The sequence below is a fragment of the Nilaparvata lugens genome, chromosome 5 (genome assembly GCF_014356525.2).
Source record: "Nilaparvata lugens isolate BPH chromosome 5, ASM1435652v1, whole genome shotgun sequence".
NCBI classification, from domain to species: domain Eukaryota; kingdom Metazoa; phylum Arthropoda; class Insecta; order Hemiptera; family Delphacidae; genus Nilaparvata; species Nilaparvata lugens.
In genome coordinates this window covers 26,533,713-26,556,185 of record NC_052508.1, presented here as the reverse complement: position 1 = coordinate 26,556,185, position 22,473 = coordinate 26,533,713, and the positions used below count along the sequence as shown (strand labels likewise).

The 22,473-nt window shown below is 33.9% G+C and overlaps 2 protein-coding genes across 2 annotated transcripts in view; one reads left to right on the top strand and one right to left on the bottom strand.

The window, feature by feature from the left end:
• Positions 1-542: 542 nt before the first annotated feature.
• On the bottom strand, positions 543-22,426 carry LOC111059929 (malate dehydrogenase, cytoplasmic). Its single transcript, XM_022347557.2, has 6 exons — positions 22,267-22,426; positions 21,873-22,068; positions 16,447-16,583; positions 12,999-13,337; positions 2,913-3,137; positions 543-1,642 (listed from the first exon to the last, which is right to left on the bottom strand). Exons 1-6 carry the CDS (start codon positions 22,267-22,269, stop codon positions 1,544-1,546), a joined length of 999 nt encoding a protein of 332 aa, XP_022203249.2. The 5' UTR covers positions 22,270-22,426; the 3' UTR covers positions 543-1,543.
• LOC111059918 overlaps positions 20,163-22,473 on the top strand; it is a 67,162-nt gene continuing 64,851 nt past the window's right edge. Inside the window, exon 1 of the transcript XR_005571300.1 lies at positions 20,163-20,198. The gene's annotated coding sequence lies outside the window, so the exon portion shown is untranslated. The remainder of the gene's footprint in view (positions 20,199-22,473) is intronic.

Here is a 22,473-nt window from a genome sequence, read left to right as displayed (position 1 = left end):
AACGTTCATATTCAGTACCTAAGAATTGCCTGGAATATAAAAGAAACACTATACACAGTAATCAGGAAATAGCATTTCATAAGTGGTCTCCAGCGCAAGAGTCGAGTTTTCGGAAATATAATTTAAAACTGATCAGCTGACGAGACCAATATTCTGCTATCTCTGTGAATGATTTAATAGAATCAACAATTGCCTCTCTCATTAAGTTTGCATTTGAAAAATCACTTTTTCTCGAACTTCGAGCTTATTTTCAATTTTAGGTGAAATTTTATTGGACATTAATTGTCATGCTCAATCTTCTCCACTTGAAATTTTTCGTTTAAATTGTATCTGAAGCCTGATAATTGGAAATCTAAAATCAAACTTTGCAAAGAGTTCCTGAAATTTTCACAGATTTGGGACTTGTGGCAGTTGATAAAGCATATCAATAACTATTTTAGGTATAAATTTAATCAAAATCGTTGGAGCCGTTTTTGAGAAAATCGTGAAAACCCCTGTTTTTTAACATAACATTATTCGCAAGGATTATAAAATCTACAAAATTTGGTTGAACAAATTTTATTATTCCCATCATACAACATTATAATATATAAGTAACAAAAATATCTCCAATGTATAAAATATAAAATTTCCAACTACGAACATTTTTCTTGCACATTTTAATAAAAGCATCAAAACCTTTAAATTACAACGCTACTTAACCAAACCAAAACACTTCCATATACCTCACTTATATACAGTAAACACCATTACCTTCACTACTCTTGAGTCGCGCCACTGAGTGTTAACTAACATTCAAATATTTAAATACAATTAAAATTATTGATCACACAATAAGATCTAAAAGTTCAAAAATGTATAGAAAAATCTAATGCTGTACTCTAACTGTGACGTTTTGAAAGAAAACTGAAAATCTCAGTTCAATGGATATATTAGTAGGTTATGAGAATAGAGAGAAGGAAAAAAGAGGGAGAAAAAGTTCAGTAAAAGATTTATAGGGGAGCAAGAATTATATCCATATTATAAAAAAATGAAATGCTTATATAAATACAAGTTTTAATGGGAATAGCGAAAGAAGAAGAAGCACAATCGAATAAAAGTTAAGAGAAGGGAAAGGGAAAATATAAATTAATATTTAGAAAATTTTAAAAGAAATTATAAAACTATTACTTGATGTTAACGTTGGATCTATGATATGAATAACAATCCTTTTAGGGTATAATATTTATTATGCATAAAACGAATTGTCTTCAATTTTTTTATGAACACAACTACAGGATATAAACTTTAGACAACTTTCAAAAAGCTTGAAATCCTAGTAAATTCTACTCTATTTTAGTGAGGAGTAGATATAGTTTACTTGTTCTAGTGTTCTAGTTCTAGAGAAGTTGTGATAATTGCAGTGATGTTTGTTGAGTTGTTCTCAGCTTGAGTGACGATGTGTGCCCCTAGCCTCAGTCGCATGAATCTGCCAAACCTGGTAGTCATTACTTTACAGTTTAGAAGCGTTGGCTAAAGCCGAGGTTGCGTGGGGCACATCCCGTCAATCCTGGCACACGGACAGCGCCTCTTCCTTCTCCTCGGTCAGTTCCTTCCCTGTGATGGCCATTTTAGCCTTGGCGAAGTCGTCGACTGGAAGATTCTGAAAATAAGAAGTACAGAGCTGTTCAGAACTGAAATGGTAAGACCAATAAAACTGGGCATCTATAACGAATATTTTTTTCAATTGTGTATTGAAAACTAAAACGTATATTTAAAAGATATTTCTAACCGATTTCTAAAGAAAATTGCTACTGCTAGAATAATTCTAAGAATATTGTATTATATATATAGGGTCTCTCAGTGAAACGAGAATATTTTTGGTCCTGTTCAAAAACAAAATAAAACTCAGTTTTCATTCATTAATTTAAATATGTTTTAGAGATCAGAACTTGAACATACAGTACGGAGTACAAAGGGTTAGTAACAGCTTCTCAGCTAATGAATTACAAAATACCTAAAGGAGCTCCTGAGTCCTGACAAAAAAACATCATTTTATTCGCATATACATTATATTTCTAATAGGTTGAAAATTTACATTGATTGGTTAGGGAGTAATTCACATTGATTAGGAGTAATTTTTTTTTAGTGTAAGAGACTCAAAGACAACTATGACTTGACGCACATCTAATAAGGTACTAATTTCAGTTTAGATACAATACTTTGGTCGTAGGGTGCATTTCACGGCTAAATAAAATAACTCTGAACACAGCCACATTCTATAACATCTTTGAAGCTTGCCTGCAGCTTTGCCAAAACTATCAGCTAAGTAACTTCAACTTTAGGGGTAAAATTTTAATCGTGATTCATTTCACGAGGCTTTCGTGCAACCTGCACTAAGTCATCACTAAGTCGATTTTTAGACGTACGATTTTTCGTCGTCCTTAAAAATTCTATTAAACATAATTTGGCAAACAGATGTGTTCATGAATTTTGCCAAGTTCCATTCAATCTGATAGATTTAATAAGGATGGCAAAAAATCGTTGTCTATGTGACTGACTCAAGAGATGTTGAAACTCAGCTTCAACATATGGAACAAATTTTGATTAAATTATTCACAAACATGAATAACTCAACTATTCCAGTTTAGAATGCAAGTGTGCCAAGATATGGCAACATTGCTTAGCAATCCTATCTTATCACGAATCACGCTGACCAGAGCTCTTCGCCCATGAAATTCAAGTTCACATTCATTAATTCCTCTTCAATGATACAAACATGTTTGAGTAATAGAAACAAAAATACAGAGAAAGAATATTCTTCACATGGGCTATGGTGCTTGATTCAATATGGTTTCTAAGCAAATCAAAGTCAGTCAAGATCTTTCACAAATTTAGTTACTATCTATAAAATCGATTCAGAGATAACTCACGGGCACAATCTTCCAGACTCTGTCCTTGACTGTGCAAGGAAAGGAGAACATGACGTCCTTGGGTGCGCCGTAAGATCCGTCGGAGATGACTCCGAGGGACACGAACTTGCCGGGAGGGGTTCCCTGCCATAGGGCCCGCATGTGGTCGCCAGCTGCCTTGGCTGCTGACATCGCAGACGACATCTTCCTCGCCGCAATCACCGCTGCTCCTCTGTTCTGAACTCTCTGTCAACCGCACAAAACAACCATTCAAGCAAACTGATTCAACTCACATAGAGATATGAAATATAGAGATAGTAAAAAGATATGAAGTACAGTATCGTAAAGTAAGTAAAGTATCGGATTTAGAATTAATAAACATACGCACGTAAACAACTGTTTTGTCATACTTACTCAATTGCAGCTGTTTTCCATGCATTAAATCAAGCCGGTAAACAGCTGTTTGCAAAACAAGAAAACATATGATTTTCATTACAGCATACTATACTGTAAAGAGATCATATGTTCTCTTTACAGTCGAGTATGTTAGGACTCTACTGAGTCCTAATAACATCTGAGTAATATTAATATATCAACTCAAATAATTAAAGAACTCATTTAAGGAGTTTCAAGTTATAAGAATTCATCTGAAATCTTATAATTTAGGCCTTTATATTTTATTTGAGCTTGAAGGGTCTGTCTGTTATGAAGTAGGCGCTACGGGCTAGGTCATGTTTATAGAATGCAGTAGCTCGAGCAGCAGCAGGTAATGGTTTCTGTTTCTCAGAAATATTATTCTTTCTCAGATAAGTATTTAACAAAAAATATTGTACATAACTTGTACGGTAACGTATTTACCGCATTCGTATAATAATTCTGCCCTCAACTACGTTTCGGGCAGAAACAATCATACTTATGCGGTAAATTATCGTTACCGGACTTGTTACGTAAAGTACTATTAACGCTGAATTCCACAGTATCAGTGAACGAGGCCGGTGTATTGATTTTTTTTGTCATAGTCATTCAATTTCAGCTGTTTTACATGCATGAAATCAAGCCGGTAAATAGCTGATTGTATAACAAATAAACATATGATTCTTATTACAGCATACAATCAGGACTTCCTATATAGTACCGGACCTGAGCCTAGAAAAAAATGGCCCCGTATGTGGTGGTCTTTTAGGAATTCCTACTGAGAAAAAATCGCTGTTAGAGAGCGTCTCAGTTTGTCTAGTTCCCGTTTAAAATATCTATGCCGGCCACCACATACGGCGGCCATTTTTTTTTGTAGGTAGTTTACCGCATAAGTATGATTGTTTCTGCCCGAAACGTAGTTGAGGGCAGAATTATCATACACAAGCGGTAAATACGTTACCGTACAAGTTACGTACAATATTTTTTGTCATACTTTTCTCAGAAATAATAATATTGCTGAGAAACAGTAACCATTACCTACTGCTGCTCGAGTTACTGCATTCTATAAACATGACCTAGCCCGTAGCGCCTAGTTCATAACAGACCCATTGATCTCAAATAGAATAATAAAGGCCAATGTTGAAAAATGTCAGATGAGTACTTATAACTTGAAACTTATTAGATGAGTTCTAATAATATTTGAGATATTCTATTGGTTACTTAGATATTATTAACTCAGTGGACAGTGCCTCCGAGAGCTATTTTCTACGAGGCAGAATGAGGCAGACACTGTTAGGAATTTGAATCTGGAACAATTTGATTAGGATAAGAAACGTATTCAGATGTTTTCTTATTGTAAAGTCATAAGGTTTTCTTCACGTAGCTACGCTAAGCTGAAATACATCTTCAGAACACGTAGCCGTCCTATCTACTAATAATGGTAATCATACTCGACTGTAAAGGAAAACATATGATCTCTTTACAGTATAGTATGCTGTAATGAAAATCACATGTTTTCTTGTTCTGGAAACAGCTGTTTACCGGCTTGATTTGAAGAAAAACTTTTTTTATTAGGAGTCAGATTTATTTTATTGAAATGAAGAAATTTCTGTGAGATTTAAATGTGAATTTAAACATATTTTGGTTTTATAAAATTAGTTATGCTACAACTATTCTAACACAGAACAATTAAGGAAGGTTATGAAATTTTGAGTATTTAATCAATTTTAAAAATTTAAAATAAACTTTGTTGCCAATGATTTTACAAAACGTTAGACAGAAATGTGTTGGACAGATTATTGTGTTTTTTATTTAAACAAGTTATATGACAGTTTAAAAAGCATTATTCATTTTTAATTAATTTGGAATTTCTAAAATCAAAACAATATTGAAAAATAAATTGAATGAGGAACGATACCGTTATACTGTTGATGTCCATCCTAACTTGCCATGGTCTGAATGGAGAACCAGGGGATGTCCATCCACGGGTCAGCTCGGTCTGTCTCAGGAGGTAGGCGATGAAAAAGTGTGTGTGAAATTATTCAGAAGAAAAGTGGAAAGCTTTTCCCACTAGCTGGCTGGAGGGGAGACTAGAATGCTAGCCCCACTTCTACCTCTCCTCAGCGTTTTTAGTCTGTCAGCCAAAACTGTCTGATCAGCTTTTAGTTTTTAAAGTTGAAAAAATTATTTCTCTTCTTAAAGAAGGAACTGATGTTTGGGGGTATGTCAAACCTTGTGGTTCATGACAATATGGTTGTATTTCTCATAATGTATTTCATTCGGGGTTTAAGCAAACAGCTGGCATTTCTCCGTTTAAACCGAGTATCTGCATACGGGCCAGTAAAGTATATAAAGCGTGGCCATTCAGTGACAATAGAACGTTATTTGACAGATGTTTTTTAACCCTATATTATTTATATTGTGCCTTGATGACAAAACTTCCAAGGACATTCTATTTAAATTATTTCAATTGTCTTCATGTCGGTAATTAATATAACAAAATAGTGTGTTAACATTTTTTCTCCTCCAACAAAACAAAATACAACAAAACAGTGAGTTGATAAATCGCAATTCGGAATGGATCAAGAAGCCATCATCTTTGACATGTTTTTCTAAATCCACGTTCTGAACAACTAGTGTTTCTACCAGGAATAACACATTTATTCACTTGAAGATTGTCTATCAAAATATTAATAGTGGATTAGATCTTCATTTCGATTGATCTTTACCATTGATAATTATGATTTTATTATTATTGTAGACAATAATTGACTTAATAGTGTAACAGTGAGATTTGGAGCAAAGGCGCCCTATACCATAACATATCTTGTTATGCTAACTTTTGTCTATGGTTGAACGTGGATGTGGCCTTACCGGCACAAACTCGTTGTGAAGCCAGGTGTCGTTGTTGATGAGCTTAGGAACAGAAAGCAGGCCGCTGTCAGTGTGCACCTGGGCGTGGGATGCATCAGGCAGCATGGTGGGCGAGTGGTTGCCCCAGATGATGACGTTGCTCACCTGCCCCACAGGCACACCCAGCCTCTGCGCCAACAGCGCCTGCGCCCTGTTCTGGTCCAGGTGCGTCATCGCCGAGAAGCTCGTCTTGGGGATGGATGGCGCATACTTGGCGCAGATGTATGCGTTCGTGTTGGCAGGGTTGCCCACCACCACTACCAGCACCGACTTCTTCGCGTACTTGTCCAGTGCTTGGCCCTAAAAACAATCAACCAAACTCTTCATCAACATCGCAAACTCACATAATACACAGCTGTAGTAGTTATAGTAGTTATGGTGAACGTGATATTTTCGGGCGCAAAACGCAAATTCACAGTCAACACATAATTCACAGCTATAAGTTAGTTAAGGAGAACGTGGTACTTTCGAGTTCAAAATGTATGTGTTTTTAATAATGAATTAATAAATCCTGAATTGAGAAATCGGATTAAAGCACATGTTGCTACAATTACTCAAGACACACTTAACAACGTTTGGGAAGAGCTCGGCTATAGGATGGATGTGAGCCGTCTGAGGCACATTCAACCATTAAAACTGTTTGAGTTACTCTTTCATATGACATATCATTTATAACTGTAAGTTTAATGAAACAAATTTTATAAAGAGTTAGAACCCCGACAATCATTAGTAAACACTCTGTACCTATATTCTGTGAATTGGAGGTTTGTTTTCTGTTTTTCAAAAGTTTTATTATCAACCTATCTAAATTTGAAATGGTTTGCTTTATTTTCATTTGTAATTTCAAGATTGATGTTTTGGTTTGGAAATTTATATGGACATAACCTACACAATATTTGGACGATTTGAGACAAAATTATTAAAAAGGTAGCATAAATTTGCAAAAAAAAAACCTGTTTTTTCCTTTTCTGACTATTGTATTGCTTGCTCTATTCAATAAATAAATGGACACATAAAAACAACCGCTATTTGAGGTGGAAACCACTTGAATATGGTTAAACCCACAAAGCACTTGTCCAGTACTTGGCCCTAAAAAACCAATCAGGAATTAGAACGTCAACACAGAAACCTACAAACAAGCACTGACTTCCTATTTACTCCAGTCTATATAGACATGAAATAGGGGGTGTGCTTGCAAAAATGTATTGTAAATGAATCTCAAGTTGAGGTTTATATTGGTTTTTATAAAAATTTGAATTATCTACTGTATTTTTACTTGAAATTTAATTATGATAAAGCTTCAATCACGTCAAATTTCTATCATCTAATTGCTGATTTTCTGAAACAAATTTGTATATTTGTAAATGTTTGGCCATCAAAAAATAAGTTGTAGAGAATGTAAACATAGAAACTTACAAACAAGCACTGACTTCCTATTTGACCTATTCGCAAGAATTGACGAATTTATAGCTTACCAAGTATTTTTATGTGAAAAATATGTAAAACTTCTGAAAATAATAGTTTACTCATTTCTATATCTCTATGTTGGTTTGTTGTTTCATTTCTAATTCATTGGGCTACTATTCAAACTGTTATAATTAAATCAACGCACTTTTTAAATTACCGGAGAACTTTATTACAATGCGTGTGTCCTCAAGGAACAGAGATTAAAGTGTAATCCCAACATAATTAAATAATGTACAATGTTGAAAGTACCTATCGTATTTACTGTACAGTCTCATCAAGGAGGAAACATTGCTTTTTCAAGCAGGTATTTAATCTACAGAATCTTTCCATAGCAATAATAATTTGTTTTTCTGATTTGTATTTCTGATTATAATAAACTACAAGCTAATTCTATGAAGGATTACTTGTGATTCAATAAGGAATTCTTAGGATTTACTTAGGAGTAGTACTTGAGAATTCTTAGGATTACTTGGGATTCAAAAAGGAAACTACAAGTTCAATTAAGAATTCAAACATTCAAACACGGGGGGAGGGGGGTCAAATTTACGAAAAACTTCAAGTCCACAACGTCCACTGGAGAGTGTGTAATTCAAACTCTTTCTTGTGAGACAACACACTGATAAAATACAAATTAGTGTTAATTGACGTGCTATGTGAATCATTCTTGATGGATCTTTTGTTGATCATGTGTATTAGGAGTGAGCGGTAGAAGAGAGATTTACTTAACAATACAAGAATCAATTTATAACCAGAGCAATAGTTTTAGAATTCTCTACAGTTCAATGTAAGCGGAGCAACCTTCCAAACACAAACAAATAGACCGTTAAAGCTGCATTACACAGGAATTCAAAATACAGGGGATTGCGGTGAGAGAATTTCATTAATCATTCAATTGACTAAATAGATTTTCACTTCAAAGACAGGATTTTATGTCATACTTTTCTCAGAAATAATAATATTGCTGAGAAACAGTAACCATTACCTACTGCTGCTCGAGTTACTGCATTCTATAAACATGACCTAGCCCGTAGCGCCTAGTTCATAACAGACCCATTGATCTCAAATAGAATAATAAAGGCCAATGTTGAAAAATGTCAGATGAGTACTTATAACTTGAAACTTATTAGATGAGTTCTAATAATATTTTAGATATTCTATTGGTTACTTAGATATTATTAACTCAGTGGACAGTGCCTCCGAGAGCTATTTTCTACGAGGCAGAATGAGGCAGACACTGTTAGGAATTTGAATCTGGAACAATTTGATTAGAATAAGAAACGTATTCAGATGTTTTCTTATTGTAAAGTCATAAGGTTTTCTTCACGTAGCTACGCTAAGCTGAAATACATCTTCAGAACACGTAGCCGTCCTATCTACTAATAATGGTAATCATACTCGACTGTAAAGGAAAACATATGATCTCTTTACAGTATAGTATGCTGTAATGAAAATCACATGTTTTCTTGTTCTGGAAACAGCTGTTTACCGGCTTGATTTGATGCATGGAAAACAGCTGCAATTGAGTAAGTATGACAAAAAATGCTATACTGTCCCGGACACGTGAAAATAATGGCCAAACCACATAAAGGTTTTTTTTCAGGAGTTTTTGCACGGGCGGCGGACGAGTCGGCAGAGTAGGAAGCTCTCCGATTGGCTGTTTATCAGCTGTCTGGGTTGGCGTTCGGGAATCAGCTTCCTGCCCTGAAGGCTCGTCCGCCGCCAGTGCAAAAATGCCTGAAAAACGCTTCGTGTAGCTTGGCCCTGATACTGAGATGTGGGAACCCAGATCAAGAAGATTTAAGCGTATTGTACGGTTCTAGTGATAGAAAATGTTTTCGTATTTTTATATGGTTGACATAGGTTAATATGGTGAACAATATAGTTAGTTTTGATAATGAAACCGATATTAGGGCTAACACTACGTTAAACACTCATACATACATAAATAATGTATACATACATACTTGAATAAAATAAAATATCACCAGCAAAAAGAAAATCTTTGCCCGCTGGTGAGAGTTGAAAAACAGTAAAAGAAAAACATATATTTCGAAATAATGCAGAAAATTTAGGTTAAACTTAACTAATAACCACACTAAACCACGTTTGCTTGTAGATATTGTAACATTAAATTGATTGAACTGTGATATCCATCATTTGTAATAAATGATTGGTGACCTGTTTGTAAAGTAATAAAAGGGGGCGATCCACCAGTTCCCAGATGGGAACACTGTAAATTGTTGTTGCGTAGCATTTGATGGTAGAGCAACTAGATGTTTTTTGGAATTTGAAAGAAAAACTTTTTTTTATTAGGAGTCAGATTTATTTTATTGAAATGAAGAAATTTCTGTGAGATTTAAATGTGAATTTAAACATATTTTGGTTTTATAAAATTAGTTATGCTACAACTATTCTAACACAGAACAATTAAGGAAGGTTATGAAATTTTGAGTATTTAATCAATTTTAAAAATTTAAAATAAACTTTGTTGCCAATGATTTTACAAAACGTTAGACAGAAATGTGTTGGACAGATTATTGTGTTTTTTATTTAAACAAGTTATATGACAGTTTAAAAAGCATTATTCATTTTTAATTAATTTGGAATTTCTAAAATCAAAACAATATTGAAAAATAAATTGAATGAGGAACGATACCGTTATACTGTTGATGTCCATCCTAACTTGCCATGGTCTGAATGGAGAACCATGGGATGTCCATCCACGGGTCAGCTCGGTCTGTCTCAGGAGGTAGGCGATGAAAAAGTGTGTGAAATTATTCAGAAGAAAAGTGGAAAGCTTTTTCCACTAGCTGGCTGGAGGGGAGACTAGAATGCTAGCCCCACTTCTACCTCTCCTCAGCGTTTTTAGTCTGTCAGCCAAAACTGTCTGATCAGCTTTTAGTTTTTAAAGTTGAAAAAATTATTTCTCTTCTTAAAGAAGGAACTGATGTTTGGGGGTATGTCAAACCTTGTGGTTCATGACAATATGGTTGTATTTCTCATAATGTATTTCATACGGGGTTTAAGCAAACAGCTGGCATTTCTCCGTTTAAACCGAGTATCTGCATACGGGCCAGTAAAGTATATAAAGCGTGGTCATTCAGTGACAATAGAACGTTATTTGACAGATGTTTTTTAACCCTATATTATTTATATTGTGCCTTGATGACAAAACTTCCAAGGACATTCTATTTAAATTATTTCAATTGTCTTCATGTCGGTAATTAATATAACAAAATAGTGTGTCAACATTTTTTCTCCTCCAATAAGTGACTGTACGTCGGTGATTAATACAACAAAACAGTGAGTTGATAAATCGCAATTCGGAATGGATCAAGAAGCCATCATCTTTGACATGTTTTTCTAAATCCACGTTCTGAACAACTAGTGTTTCTACCAGGAATAACACATTTATTCACTTGAAGATTGTCTATCAAAATATTAATAGTGGATTAGATCTTCATTTCGATTGATCTTTACCATTGATAATTATGATTTTATTATTATTGTAGACAATAATTGACTTAATAGTGTAACAGTGAGATTTGGAGCAAAGGCGCCCTATACCATAACATATCTTCTTATGCTAACTTTTGTCTATGGTTGAACGTGGATGTGGCCTTACCGGCACAAACTCGTTGTGAAGCCAGGTGTCGTTGTTGATGAGCTTGGGAACAGAGAGCAGGCCGCTGTCAGTCTGCACCTGAGCGTGGGATGCATCAGGCAGCATGGTGGGCGAGTGGTTGCCCCAGATGATGACGTTGCTCACCTGCCCCACAGGCACGCCCAGCCTCTGCGCCAACAGCGCCTGCGCCCTGTTCTGGTCCAGGTGCGTCATCGCCGAGAAGCTCGTCTTGGGGATGGATGGCGCATACTTGGCGCAGATGTATGCGTTCGTGTTGGCAGGGTTGCCCACCACCACTACCAGCACCGACTTCTTCGCGTACTTGTCCAGTGCTTGGCCCTAAAAACAATCAAACAAACTCTTCATCAACATCGCAAACTCACATAATACACAGCTGTAGTAGTTATAGTAGTTATGGTGAACGTGATATTTTCGGGCGCAAAACGCAAATTCACAGCACATAATTCACAGCTATAAGTTAGTTAAGGAGAACGTGGTACTTTCGAGTTCAAAATGTATGTGTTTTTAATCAATTTTAAAAATTTAAAATAAACTTTGTTGCCAATGATTTTACAAAACGTTAGACAGAAATGTGTTGGACAGATTATTGTGTTTTTTATTTAAACAAGTTATATGACAGTTTAAAAAGCATTATTCATTTTTAATTAATTTGGAATTTCTAAAATCAAAACAATATTGAAAAATAAATTGAATGAGGAACGATACCGTTATACTGTTGATGTCCATCCTAACTTGCCATGGTCTGAATGGAGAACCAGGGGATGTCCATCCACGGGTCAGCTCGGTCTGTCTCAGGAGGTAGGCGATGAAAAAGTGTGTGAAATTATTCAGAAGAAAAGTGGAAAGCTTTTCCCACTAGCTGGCTGGAGGGGAGACTAGAATGCTAGCCCCACTTCTACCTCTCCTCAGCGTTTTTAGTCTGTCAGCCAAAACTGTCTGATCAGCTTTTAGTTTTTAAAGTTGAAAAAATTATTTCTCTTCTTAAAGAAGGAACTGATGTTTGGGGGTATGTCAAACCTTGTGGTTCATGACAATATGGTTGTATTTCTCATAATGTATTTCATACGGGGTTTAAGCAAACAGCTGGCATTTCTCCGTTTAAACCGAGTATCTGCATACGGGCCAGTAAAGTATATAAAGCGTGGCCATTAAGTGACAATAGAACGTTATTTGACAGATGTTTTTTAACCCTATATTATTTATATTGTGCCTTGATGACAAAACTTCCAAGGACATTCTATTTAAATTATTTCAATTGTCTTCATGTCGGTAATTAATATAACAAAATAGTGTGTTAACATTTTTTCTCCTCCAATAAGTGACTGTACGTCGGTGATTAATACAACAAAACAGTGAGTTGATAAATCGCAATTCGGAATGGATCAAGAAGCCATCATCTTTGACATGTTTTTCTAAATCCACGTTCTGAACTAGTGTTTCTACCAGGAATAACACATTTATTCACTTGAAGATTGTCTATCAAAATATTAATAGAGGATTAGATCTTCATTTCGATTGATCTATACCATTGATAATTATGATTTTATTATTATTATTGTAAACAATAATTGACTGTAACAGTGAGATTTGGAGCAAAGGCGCCCTATACCATAACATATCTTCTTATGCTAACTTTTGTCTATGGTTGAACGTGGATGTGGCCTTACCGGCACAAACTCGTTGTGAAGCCAGGTGTTGTTGTTGATGAGCTTGGGAACAGAGAGCAGGCCGCTGTCAGTGTGCACCTGGGCGTGGGATGCATCAGGCAGCATGGTGGGCGAGTGGTTGCCCCAGATGATGACGTTGCTCACCTGCCCCACAGGCACACCCAGCCTCTGCGCCAACAGCGCCTGCGCCCTGTTCTGGTCCAGGTGCGTCATCGCCGAGAAGCTCGTCTTGGGGATGGATGGCGCATACTTGGCGCAGATGTATGCGTTCGTGTTGGCAGGGTTGCCCACCACCACTACCAGCACCGACTTCTTCGCGTACTTGTCCAGTGCTTGGCCCTAAAAACAATCAAACAAACTCTTCATCAACATCGCAAACTCACATAATACACAGCTGTAGTAGTTATAGTAGTTATGGTGAACGTGATATTTTCGGGCGCAAAACGCAAATTCACAGCACATAATTCACAGCTATAAGTTAGTTAAGGAGAGCGTGGTACTTTCGAGTTCAAAATGTATGTGTTTTTAATAATGAATTAATAAATCCTGAATTGAGAAATCGGATTAAAGCACATGTTGCTACAATTACTCAAGACACACTTAACAACGTTTGGGAAGAGCTCGGCTATAGGATGGATGTGAGCCGCCTGAGGCACATTCAACCACTAAAACTGTTTGAGTTACTCTTTCATATGACATATCATTTATAACTGTAAGTTTAATGAAATAAATTTTATAAAGAGTTAGAACCCCGACAATCATTAGTAAACACTCTGTACCTATATTCTGTGAATTGGAGGTTTGTTTTCTGTTTTTCAAAAGTTTTATTATCAACCTATCTAAATTTGAAATTGTTTGCTTTATTTTCATTTGTAATTTCAAGATTGATGTTTTGGTTTGGAAATTTATATGGACATAACCTACACAATATTTGGACGATTTGAGATAAAATTATTAAAAAGGTAGCATAAGTTTTGCAAAAAAACCTGTTTTTTTCCTTTTCTGACTATTGTATTGCTTGCTCTATTCAATAAATAAATGGACACATACAAACAACCGCTGTTTGAGGTGGAAACCACTTGAATATGGTTAAACCCACAAAGCACTTGTCCAGTACTTGGCCCTAAAAAACCAATCAGGAATTAGAACGTCAACACAGAAACCTACAAACAAGCACTGACTTCCTATTTACTCCAGTCTATATGGACATGAAATAGGGGGTGTGCTTGCAAAAATGTATTGTAAATGAATCTCAAGTTGAGGTTTATATTGGTTTTTAAAAAAATTGGAATTATCTATTGTATTTTTACTTGAAATTTAATTATGATAAAGCTTCAATCACGTCGATTTTCTATCATCTAATTGTTGATTTTCTGAAACAAATTTGTATATTTGTAAATGTTTGGCCATCAAAAAATAAGTTGTAGAGAATGTAAACATGGAAACTTACAAACAAGCACTGACTTCCTATTTGACCTATTCGCAAGAGTTGACGAATTTATAGCTTACCAAGTATTTTTATGTGAAAAATATGTAAAACTTCTGAAAATAATAGTTTACTCATTTCTATATCTCTATGTTGGTTTGTTGTTTCATTTCTAATTCATTAGGCTACTATTCAAACTATTATAATTAAATCAACGCACTTTTTAAATTACCGGAGAACTTTATTACAATGCGTGTGTCCTCAAGGAACAGAGATTAAAGTGTAATCCCAACATAATTAAATAATGTACAATGTTGAAAGTATCGTATTTACTGTACAGTTTCATCAAGGAGGAAATATTGCTTTTTCAAGCAGGTATTTAATCTACAGAATCTTTCCATAGCAATAATAATTTGTTTTTCTGATTTGTATTTCTGATTATAATAAACTACAAGCTAATTCTATGAAGGATTACTTGTGATTCAATAAGGAATTCTTAGGATTTACTTAGGAGTAATACTTGAGAATTCTTAGGATTACTTGGGATTCAAAAAGGAAACTACAAGTTCAATTAAGAATTCAAACACGGGGGGAGGGGGGTCAAATTTACGAAAAACTTCAAGTCCACAACGTCCACTGGAGAGTGTGTAATTCAAACTCTTTCTTGTGAGACAACACACTGATAAAATACAAATTAGTGTTAATTGACGTGCTATGTGAATCATTCTTGATGGATCTTTTGTTGATCATGTGTATTAGGAGTGAGCGGTAGAAGAGAGATTTACTTAACAATACAAGAATCAATTTATAACCAGAGCAATAGTTTTAGAATTCTCTACAGTTCAATGTAAGCGGAGCTACCTTCCAAACACAAACTCATAGACCGTTAAAGCTGCATTACACAGGAATTCAAAATACAGGGAATTGCGGTGAGAGAATTTCATTAATCATTCAATTGACTAAATAGATTTTCACTTCAAAGACAGGATTTTATGTAAATCACTCACTCTTTAAAGATTGGATACACGAAATCTGAGAATCACAGATAAAAGCATTTTATAGAATATGCAGATATTGATTCTCCCAACTGATTTTATCCTTTCCAAAAATGATTGTACAATTATTTATAAAAAAACAGTGTTTGTTTAGTAAATTTTAAAAATCTTATAAACCTAATAGGTGATAAGTATCTAGTAAATAGTATTGTATGGATCTTAACGATGAATATCAAGTCATTTTTTGGTAGGCCTAATTTCTTTGTTGATTGTTTTTCTTAAGAGGAGGAATCAGATTCTGGAACATTCTCTTACATCAACTTCTACAAATAGCACATGAAACATAACATTTTCAATAACACAGGAAATGTCAATTAGAATTATATAATCAGGAAGAGCAAATGAATGTGTACCGTAAACACTTCAAATGAGTTATTTAACGGAAGCCATATAGGCTATCCTATCAAAATAGAAACATTCGATTCGAAACTATTAGTGAACTGATAGCTAAGAGGAGAAATTTTGGGATGGGAATACTGTCGTTGACATAGATAACAAGCGTAATTGAAGGCTATTCCCTACCCATATTTCTCCTATCTACACATAATGATGAATTTTAGATGCTTGTTGAAATTTCCAAAGTTCAATAGTAAATAAGCATATCTATAATTATTTTTAAATTGAATAAACAAGTAGGCACCCTTTTTGAGGTTCATCCAATTAGAAAACTCAAGGAGCCCTACAAAAATAATAAAACACTTGAAAAATGAAAGTCACTTTCTAATTAATACTCAAAATTACGGATGGTTTTGGAAACGTTGCAAGGGAAAACTAATCTCAAGTTGAAGTTTATATTGTATTATTTTTCTTTAAAAAAATATTTCGAAATTATCAATTTCACTATCGCTTGAAATTTAATTATGATAAAGCTTCGATTTTCTATCATTCAATAAGTGATAAAATATTGTTTTCTACTTGACTGTATCAAGGTAATGTGAACAGTGCCAAATAATGGATGTTAATTTACCTGATCCTTGAAGATCTTGACATTGGCTGATAGAAGGTCCTTCCTCTCCATGCCCTGCTTCCTTGGCATGGCTCCCACCATGAATGCAGCGTCCACGTCATTGAAACCCACCGACACATCAGCCGTTGGAACAACCCCTGTTAACAAATACATTACAAACATTCAGAATCCGATCGACAGTGAATAACATTAATTAGACGATTGAAGGTGTTAACCAAGTTGGTAAAAATAATGCAATGATTGAAGCACTGATCAATTTAACATTGAAATCCGAGAGAAGATTAGTGTAATGAAATAATGATTTTATTCATCATAAAAACTCATAGTACAATTTTTGTAATGAATACAATACACAAACAAACAATTAAAAATTAATATTAATGAATCCTTCTGATTAAATTACACATATGCAAAGCTTATGCAAAGCAATCACTTCTTATCAGAAATCCACAGCTAAAACTATAGAAGAATTATAGAATTATATTATACATACTTTCTACATCTTCTCCACTCAAATTTAACAGGAAAGTCTTCAAATTACGTTTAAACATATGTGGTGAGTCACTATGCAAAATGGATGAGGGCAGTCTATTACAGAATTTTCCTTCTAAGAATAGAATCGATTTCCTAAAAAAAGTTAAATTGGGTCTTGTAATCTAGAGAGTATTATATAGATAGTTTGACAGCGCCATTTTTAATCACATTAGTTAGCCAATTGGAGGCTGGATCAAGTTAGTTAGGAAAAGTCATGTAATGACTGAATTTTTAGCATTGCTCAATGATTGAATGATTGATTGAGTCATGTAATGAAAATTTGATTTTTAGCAAGATTGACATCACAGATTACAGCGAATAGTAATTCAATATGGTAATTTATCTTACAGTCAGATTCACTACAAGCAGTCAGCATTCTCTACAGTCGCCATTAATATTTAGTCGCATACTTACAGTTGCTATTGTTTCCTTCAATACAATCAATGCTGACATTTGCAGGTGGATCTCACTAAAGTAGTCTAGACCTAGACTACAGAATATCACAATTTGTAATCAATCAATTAATTAATTGATCTTTTTATATCATTAAGATAATAATCTATTAGATTGAATTTGGGAATACAGGAAGTCTTTGGCTAGCACCTGTTTCTTTTTTCATTCCATTTTTTGTCGTAATGCTTGTAATTCAATAAAATAAATGAATTTGATTTGGTTTCATCAACAGTAATTATTGAGCAGGTTAATTTTGTTTAATAAATTGTTAGATAAACTTGCTTTGATTTACAATCTATCAGAATCAATTTTTGAGGTTGCTAACTTACGATATTATCAAATTAAACATTACTGCAATTGAAGAGTATGGTCAATGAAGGTGTTAAAATAATTAAAGCCAATAGTGAAGGAGACAAAGAAAAATCAATTTATTGGTAAATTTGTCTATGAAAAACTTGAAGAATCAGACCTCAAAATTAGACAAATTTATTTATTTAGCGTATGGCAAATACACAACACTCATGAGTCTCGAATGCCTACATATACACTGTATATTTCAAAATTCTTCGAGATGTTGTGTAGTTTTCGGTCAGGAGAACATAAGTTTGTCTGACCGCCATTATTTGCTAGTCCATTTAGCGTTACCCAATGTACACCATGGATGCGAACTAGCGTTACACATATTTAAGTAAAAAACTGATTGCTGGAAGAATTTTGACAAATAATTAGAAGAACGGGAAGATGGAGACAAATTAGGCAAGATAGAATCATAGTTCAGGGAGTTACCTACGTTGAGAAACTACAGGATTTGTTAATAGTATTTGTTTTGCATTACAACAATCCTACTCAAAATTTTGAATAGGTAGTCATTTAGGTATGCAATTTTCTGAGTTCATAGATGTTCCATTCTATATAATATGATTTTTTGAACATGATCGATGTTATCGGAAGTGCTCAGAAAATTTAATTGAAAAACATGTTAACAAGCATAAGTACCATGACGTTTAATCTTATCTCGGCTATTAGTAGATTCAATACGTCTCTGTTTCATATCAGATGATATTGGAAGCAAGTTTGAGTTTCCAACATGAATTGAATCATTCTTGCAGGGATTGCGAATAGAAAGAGACACTTTCGTTTTGTAATGTGAATCATTTCATTTGAATAGATCGTGGTAAAATCAACCTGATGAAGAACTGAGAAAGAACGAATGAAGAACTGAGTGATGACGCTGAAGACTTACTCACTATATAAAAGGAAAATTACAGTAACAACTTTTCAGTTCAGTTACATTGAAAATGAAAAATTGAACATTTTAAATAAAATAAATGGACTGAGACTCTCACAGCCGATGGAATTTTATTTTTTGAATTTTTGCTACATATTTTTCTACAGAGATATGTCTCCTTTGCAAGACGAGACCGGTTAGAGGTCAATACTTTGAGAACTACTGTCGACGCAAAACATTGTGTGCGTTTGGAGGTCCAAAAAACCAGCGTATCATAAATTGAAAAATATATTTTAGAAAAATCTAGCAGTTTCTAAATTAAAATATGCAAAAGAAACAAAGATACAACAAACTAAGAATAGATTACACGTTTTAGGACGAACAATAGCAAGACAGTTGGAGAAAAGAAGTTAATCCGATAAGCAGAGTATAGTATATTAATTTGAGAGCTCAAACATTCGGCAACAATTTTCCCATAGGAATGTGTGATAATTTAAAATTGAACTTGTGTAATGGCACTTTATCAGATTGATGACCTTCAGACCATTCGAATCTTATCGAATTAGCAGTTAATGACATATAAAATAAGAAATGGATTCATGGTTCACGAAATTGATTGTAGTATATCAGAAAGAAGGTTCACTTGGCGGGATAGATGATAAAGAATGGAGGCAAAATTATAAATCAAACTAAATGAACTTCAACGAAACAAGGAATAGTTCATAATTAATTTCATCAACTAAGATGGTAAAAAAATATAAATTATATTATAATAAATATTTAATAATAAATTATTAATATGATACAGAACAGAGAGCAGCATAATACTGAAATTTATGAACACAAAAGTAGAATAATAATAATAATAAGACATCTTTTTAATTAATTTTAATAAATGTAACTCAATTCTTTTTTCCTTTTGTCTACAAGTTCAACATGTTTTATTCAGCTATTGCCACTAGACAAGGAATTTGGAGCTTCCAGAGAAACTGAAATAAGGCCAGTTTCAATTTAATGTCTAAAAAGCTCATCATTTGTACCGGTACGTCTATAGGTAATTCCCAGAAAATGACAATTAAGTTACATAAATTTTAAGATTAGTTTAGAAATTATATAAATCATTTTATAAAGGCAAATAATTTCCCGGATAGCCTTGAATTACATATGTAACAGTACATACTTTGCAAGTTTGAGAGCGGGCAGTAATAGACTGTAGGAAAATTATAGTCATGAAATTGATGGTTGAACAAAACATTAGACTATAATAGTGGGAGAGTTTATTATTATTATTGAGCCAGGGAAACCTGTTTCTCATTTTTTGTTCAACTAGACAATGTAACAAGTTTAATTCATGCAGCGGCTTGTAAAGACAACTACTAGTGCAGACCCTGGATTTGCCCAATAGGCTATGTTTAAATGAGTTTCAAGACTAATGTGTATCCAAATTCGATACAGCTCAAAGTTCAAAAGATAAGGCCGGAATAGTTTTATCAGTATATAATAGTGTGATGTTACACAGTGATATCAATATTTGACGGTGAGTAAAAATAACTGTTATTCACTTACTATTGAAATGTGGAGAATTTTCCATAACATAATCTCTGTTTATCATCTTAGATGATAAGAGAACTCAAACTCCAATCGGTATTATTAACAATCTCTCATTTCACAATGTTTGAGAATAGAAGTAAATTGAAATAATAATTCTCTCAAGGAAGAAATCTCTTCTATTGTTTTGACATGCTACCTTCACACAATCGTGAAACATTAACAAGACACTAGAAATAGAAATAATTGGAAATATACCAATGTACTAAAGCAAGTACTACAATAAGGTTTTATTATTCCAAATCGATATCATGAAACCAAGAAATTTATATCTGAAGTTTATCTTCTTTATATTTTCTAATTTTTATTTTTTATTTTACATTTTACAATAATAACATTAGGCTATTTAGTATTTTTTTAAATGAGACCAATGACAGAAATTGAAGTATCGGTAATTACTGTCGACATACAACAAATATTGAAATGAGTGACCAAACCAGTTTGTTGCAGGAAAAATTAAGTTAGAGAGAATGGCATGCATAACAAATCTTACTAGGCATTAGTCAATGGAATAAAATTAACATTGTACAGTTTTTAATGAGTCAGCAGTGTACATTCATGTAAAGAATATGAGGAAACATGAAGAAATAAAAAAACGAGACCAAGATTAGGTTTACAAATGGAAATTGCATTAGTTCAAATGCTAATATGAATAATTATTATGAAACTATTACATTAATAATTATAATTATCATTATTATTTGTGATAGCAGAAGTCTTTTGGGTGATTTACAGAGTTTAATAATTGGAATTTTCGTTTAATAATAAATTATACAAGATTAGGTTTATTTCAAAGGGTTATAGAACAAGATATAAATATTGAGGTTTCAATTTAAACAGTAAGTTACTAGGCTATCAACTGTCAAATAAAGTTTGGTCAAAAAAATTTGATTATTAAATTCAACTTAGAATTTAAGTTGAAACATTCAGGATCATTCATGTTTATTAATTTATTTATTTATGTTGTGGATGATTTTTTACAAATTTAGCATAAACCAAAACACAAGGGTATAAAGTCATGTTTAAAAACTCATTAGGACTTCTAGAACTAAGTACTATGTCTATACAGTGCGTCTAGTAGTAACCCAAGGTATGTTAATATTAGGCCTGCTAATCTGACTGCAATAGCTCAGTAAAATAAAAAACTATCATCCTTTGGCACAATAGACTTTAGATTATATTATCATTATTTCATTAAAATCATTCAAAGTAAAATAGAATACCGGTAATTTCACTTAGCCTAGTATGTGGGCAAAATTCAGTTATCATGTTTTTAATCACAACTTTCCAATCAATCTAACTTTAATATGATACAATCACGTTGAGCCCAGTGGTGTTCTAGGGAGGGGTGTCCTAGGGGGCACCCTACCTTGGATGTATCATTTTTAATAGATTGAATGGTAGCCTACTTTTTAACAAAAATTTTTATGTTTAATCTGAACCCCTAAACACTCTCAAACACAATCGTAGATCCGCCACTAGTTAATAATTAATTATATAGTTTATTTGCACCGTATCAAGCAAGTACCTATCATTAAAAAATGCCAGCGACTAAATTTCTAAAAATCAAGAAAATTTTGTATTTTTCTTCAATTGTGCTTACCTCTGACAAGCGGCAGTGCCAAATCTTCGATTTCCATGACAACACCTTCGAGGACTCCCATCATGGGGGGAATATCCAACAGGTGTAGGATGACAGGTTGATCGGCACCAAAAACATCTCCATGTGCAATGTGATAGATGAGAGAGTAAGCAATCTGCCCGGCGGCACCGGTTACAACAACCTTGATTGGTTGGGCCTGCAAATAATATACTTAGATAAAAACAAAACCCCTGGATGACCTGCCTGTGAAGGTCATTTTGATGAGAGGCAAATTGATGCATCCTTCTTAGCCAATAAGTTTGAATTGATTTGATATGTCATCGGACGGTTTGTTACCTTGTGTGTTAGTGAAGTTTAGTTATAATAAAAAGTGGAATAATAAGTAATAACTTACCATTTTATAGTTTTAGTAAAGGTCACCCGGTGCTCTTTCAGGTTCGTCTTCTAAACAAAGTGAATGACTTGTGGAATAAATGATAAGAAACTAACCAATATACACTCTCACAAGAAGGTCATGCCGACATAACAGACATGTTAGCCAACATTACAATAACACAAAACACAAATACATCTGAACTGCACAGTAAGATACTTACTTTGA

Coding starts and splice junctions, on each gene's coding strand:
- LOC111059929 (XM_022347557.2), bottom strand. Junction 13,338..16,446: donor TCAAGATCTTCAAGGATCAG/GTAAATTAACAT, acceptor GATTGTTTTTAG/GGCCAAGCACTGGACAAGTA. Junction 3,138..12,998: donor TTCACAACGAGTTTGTGCCG/GTAAGGCCACAT, acceptor TGCGGTTGACAG/AGAGTTCAGAACAGAGGAGC.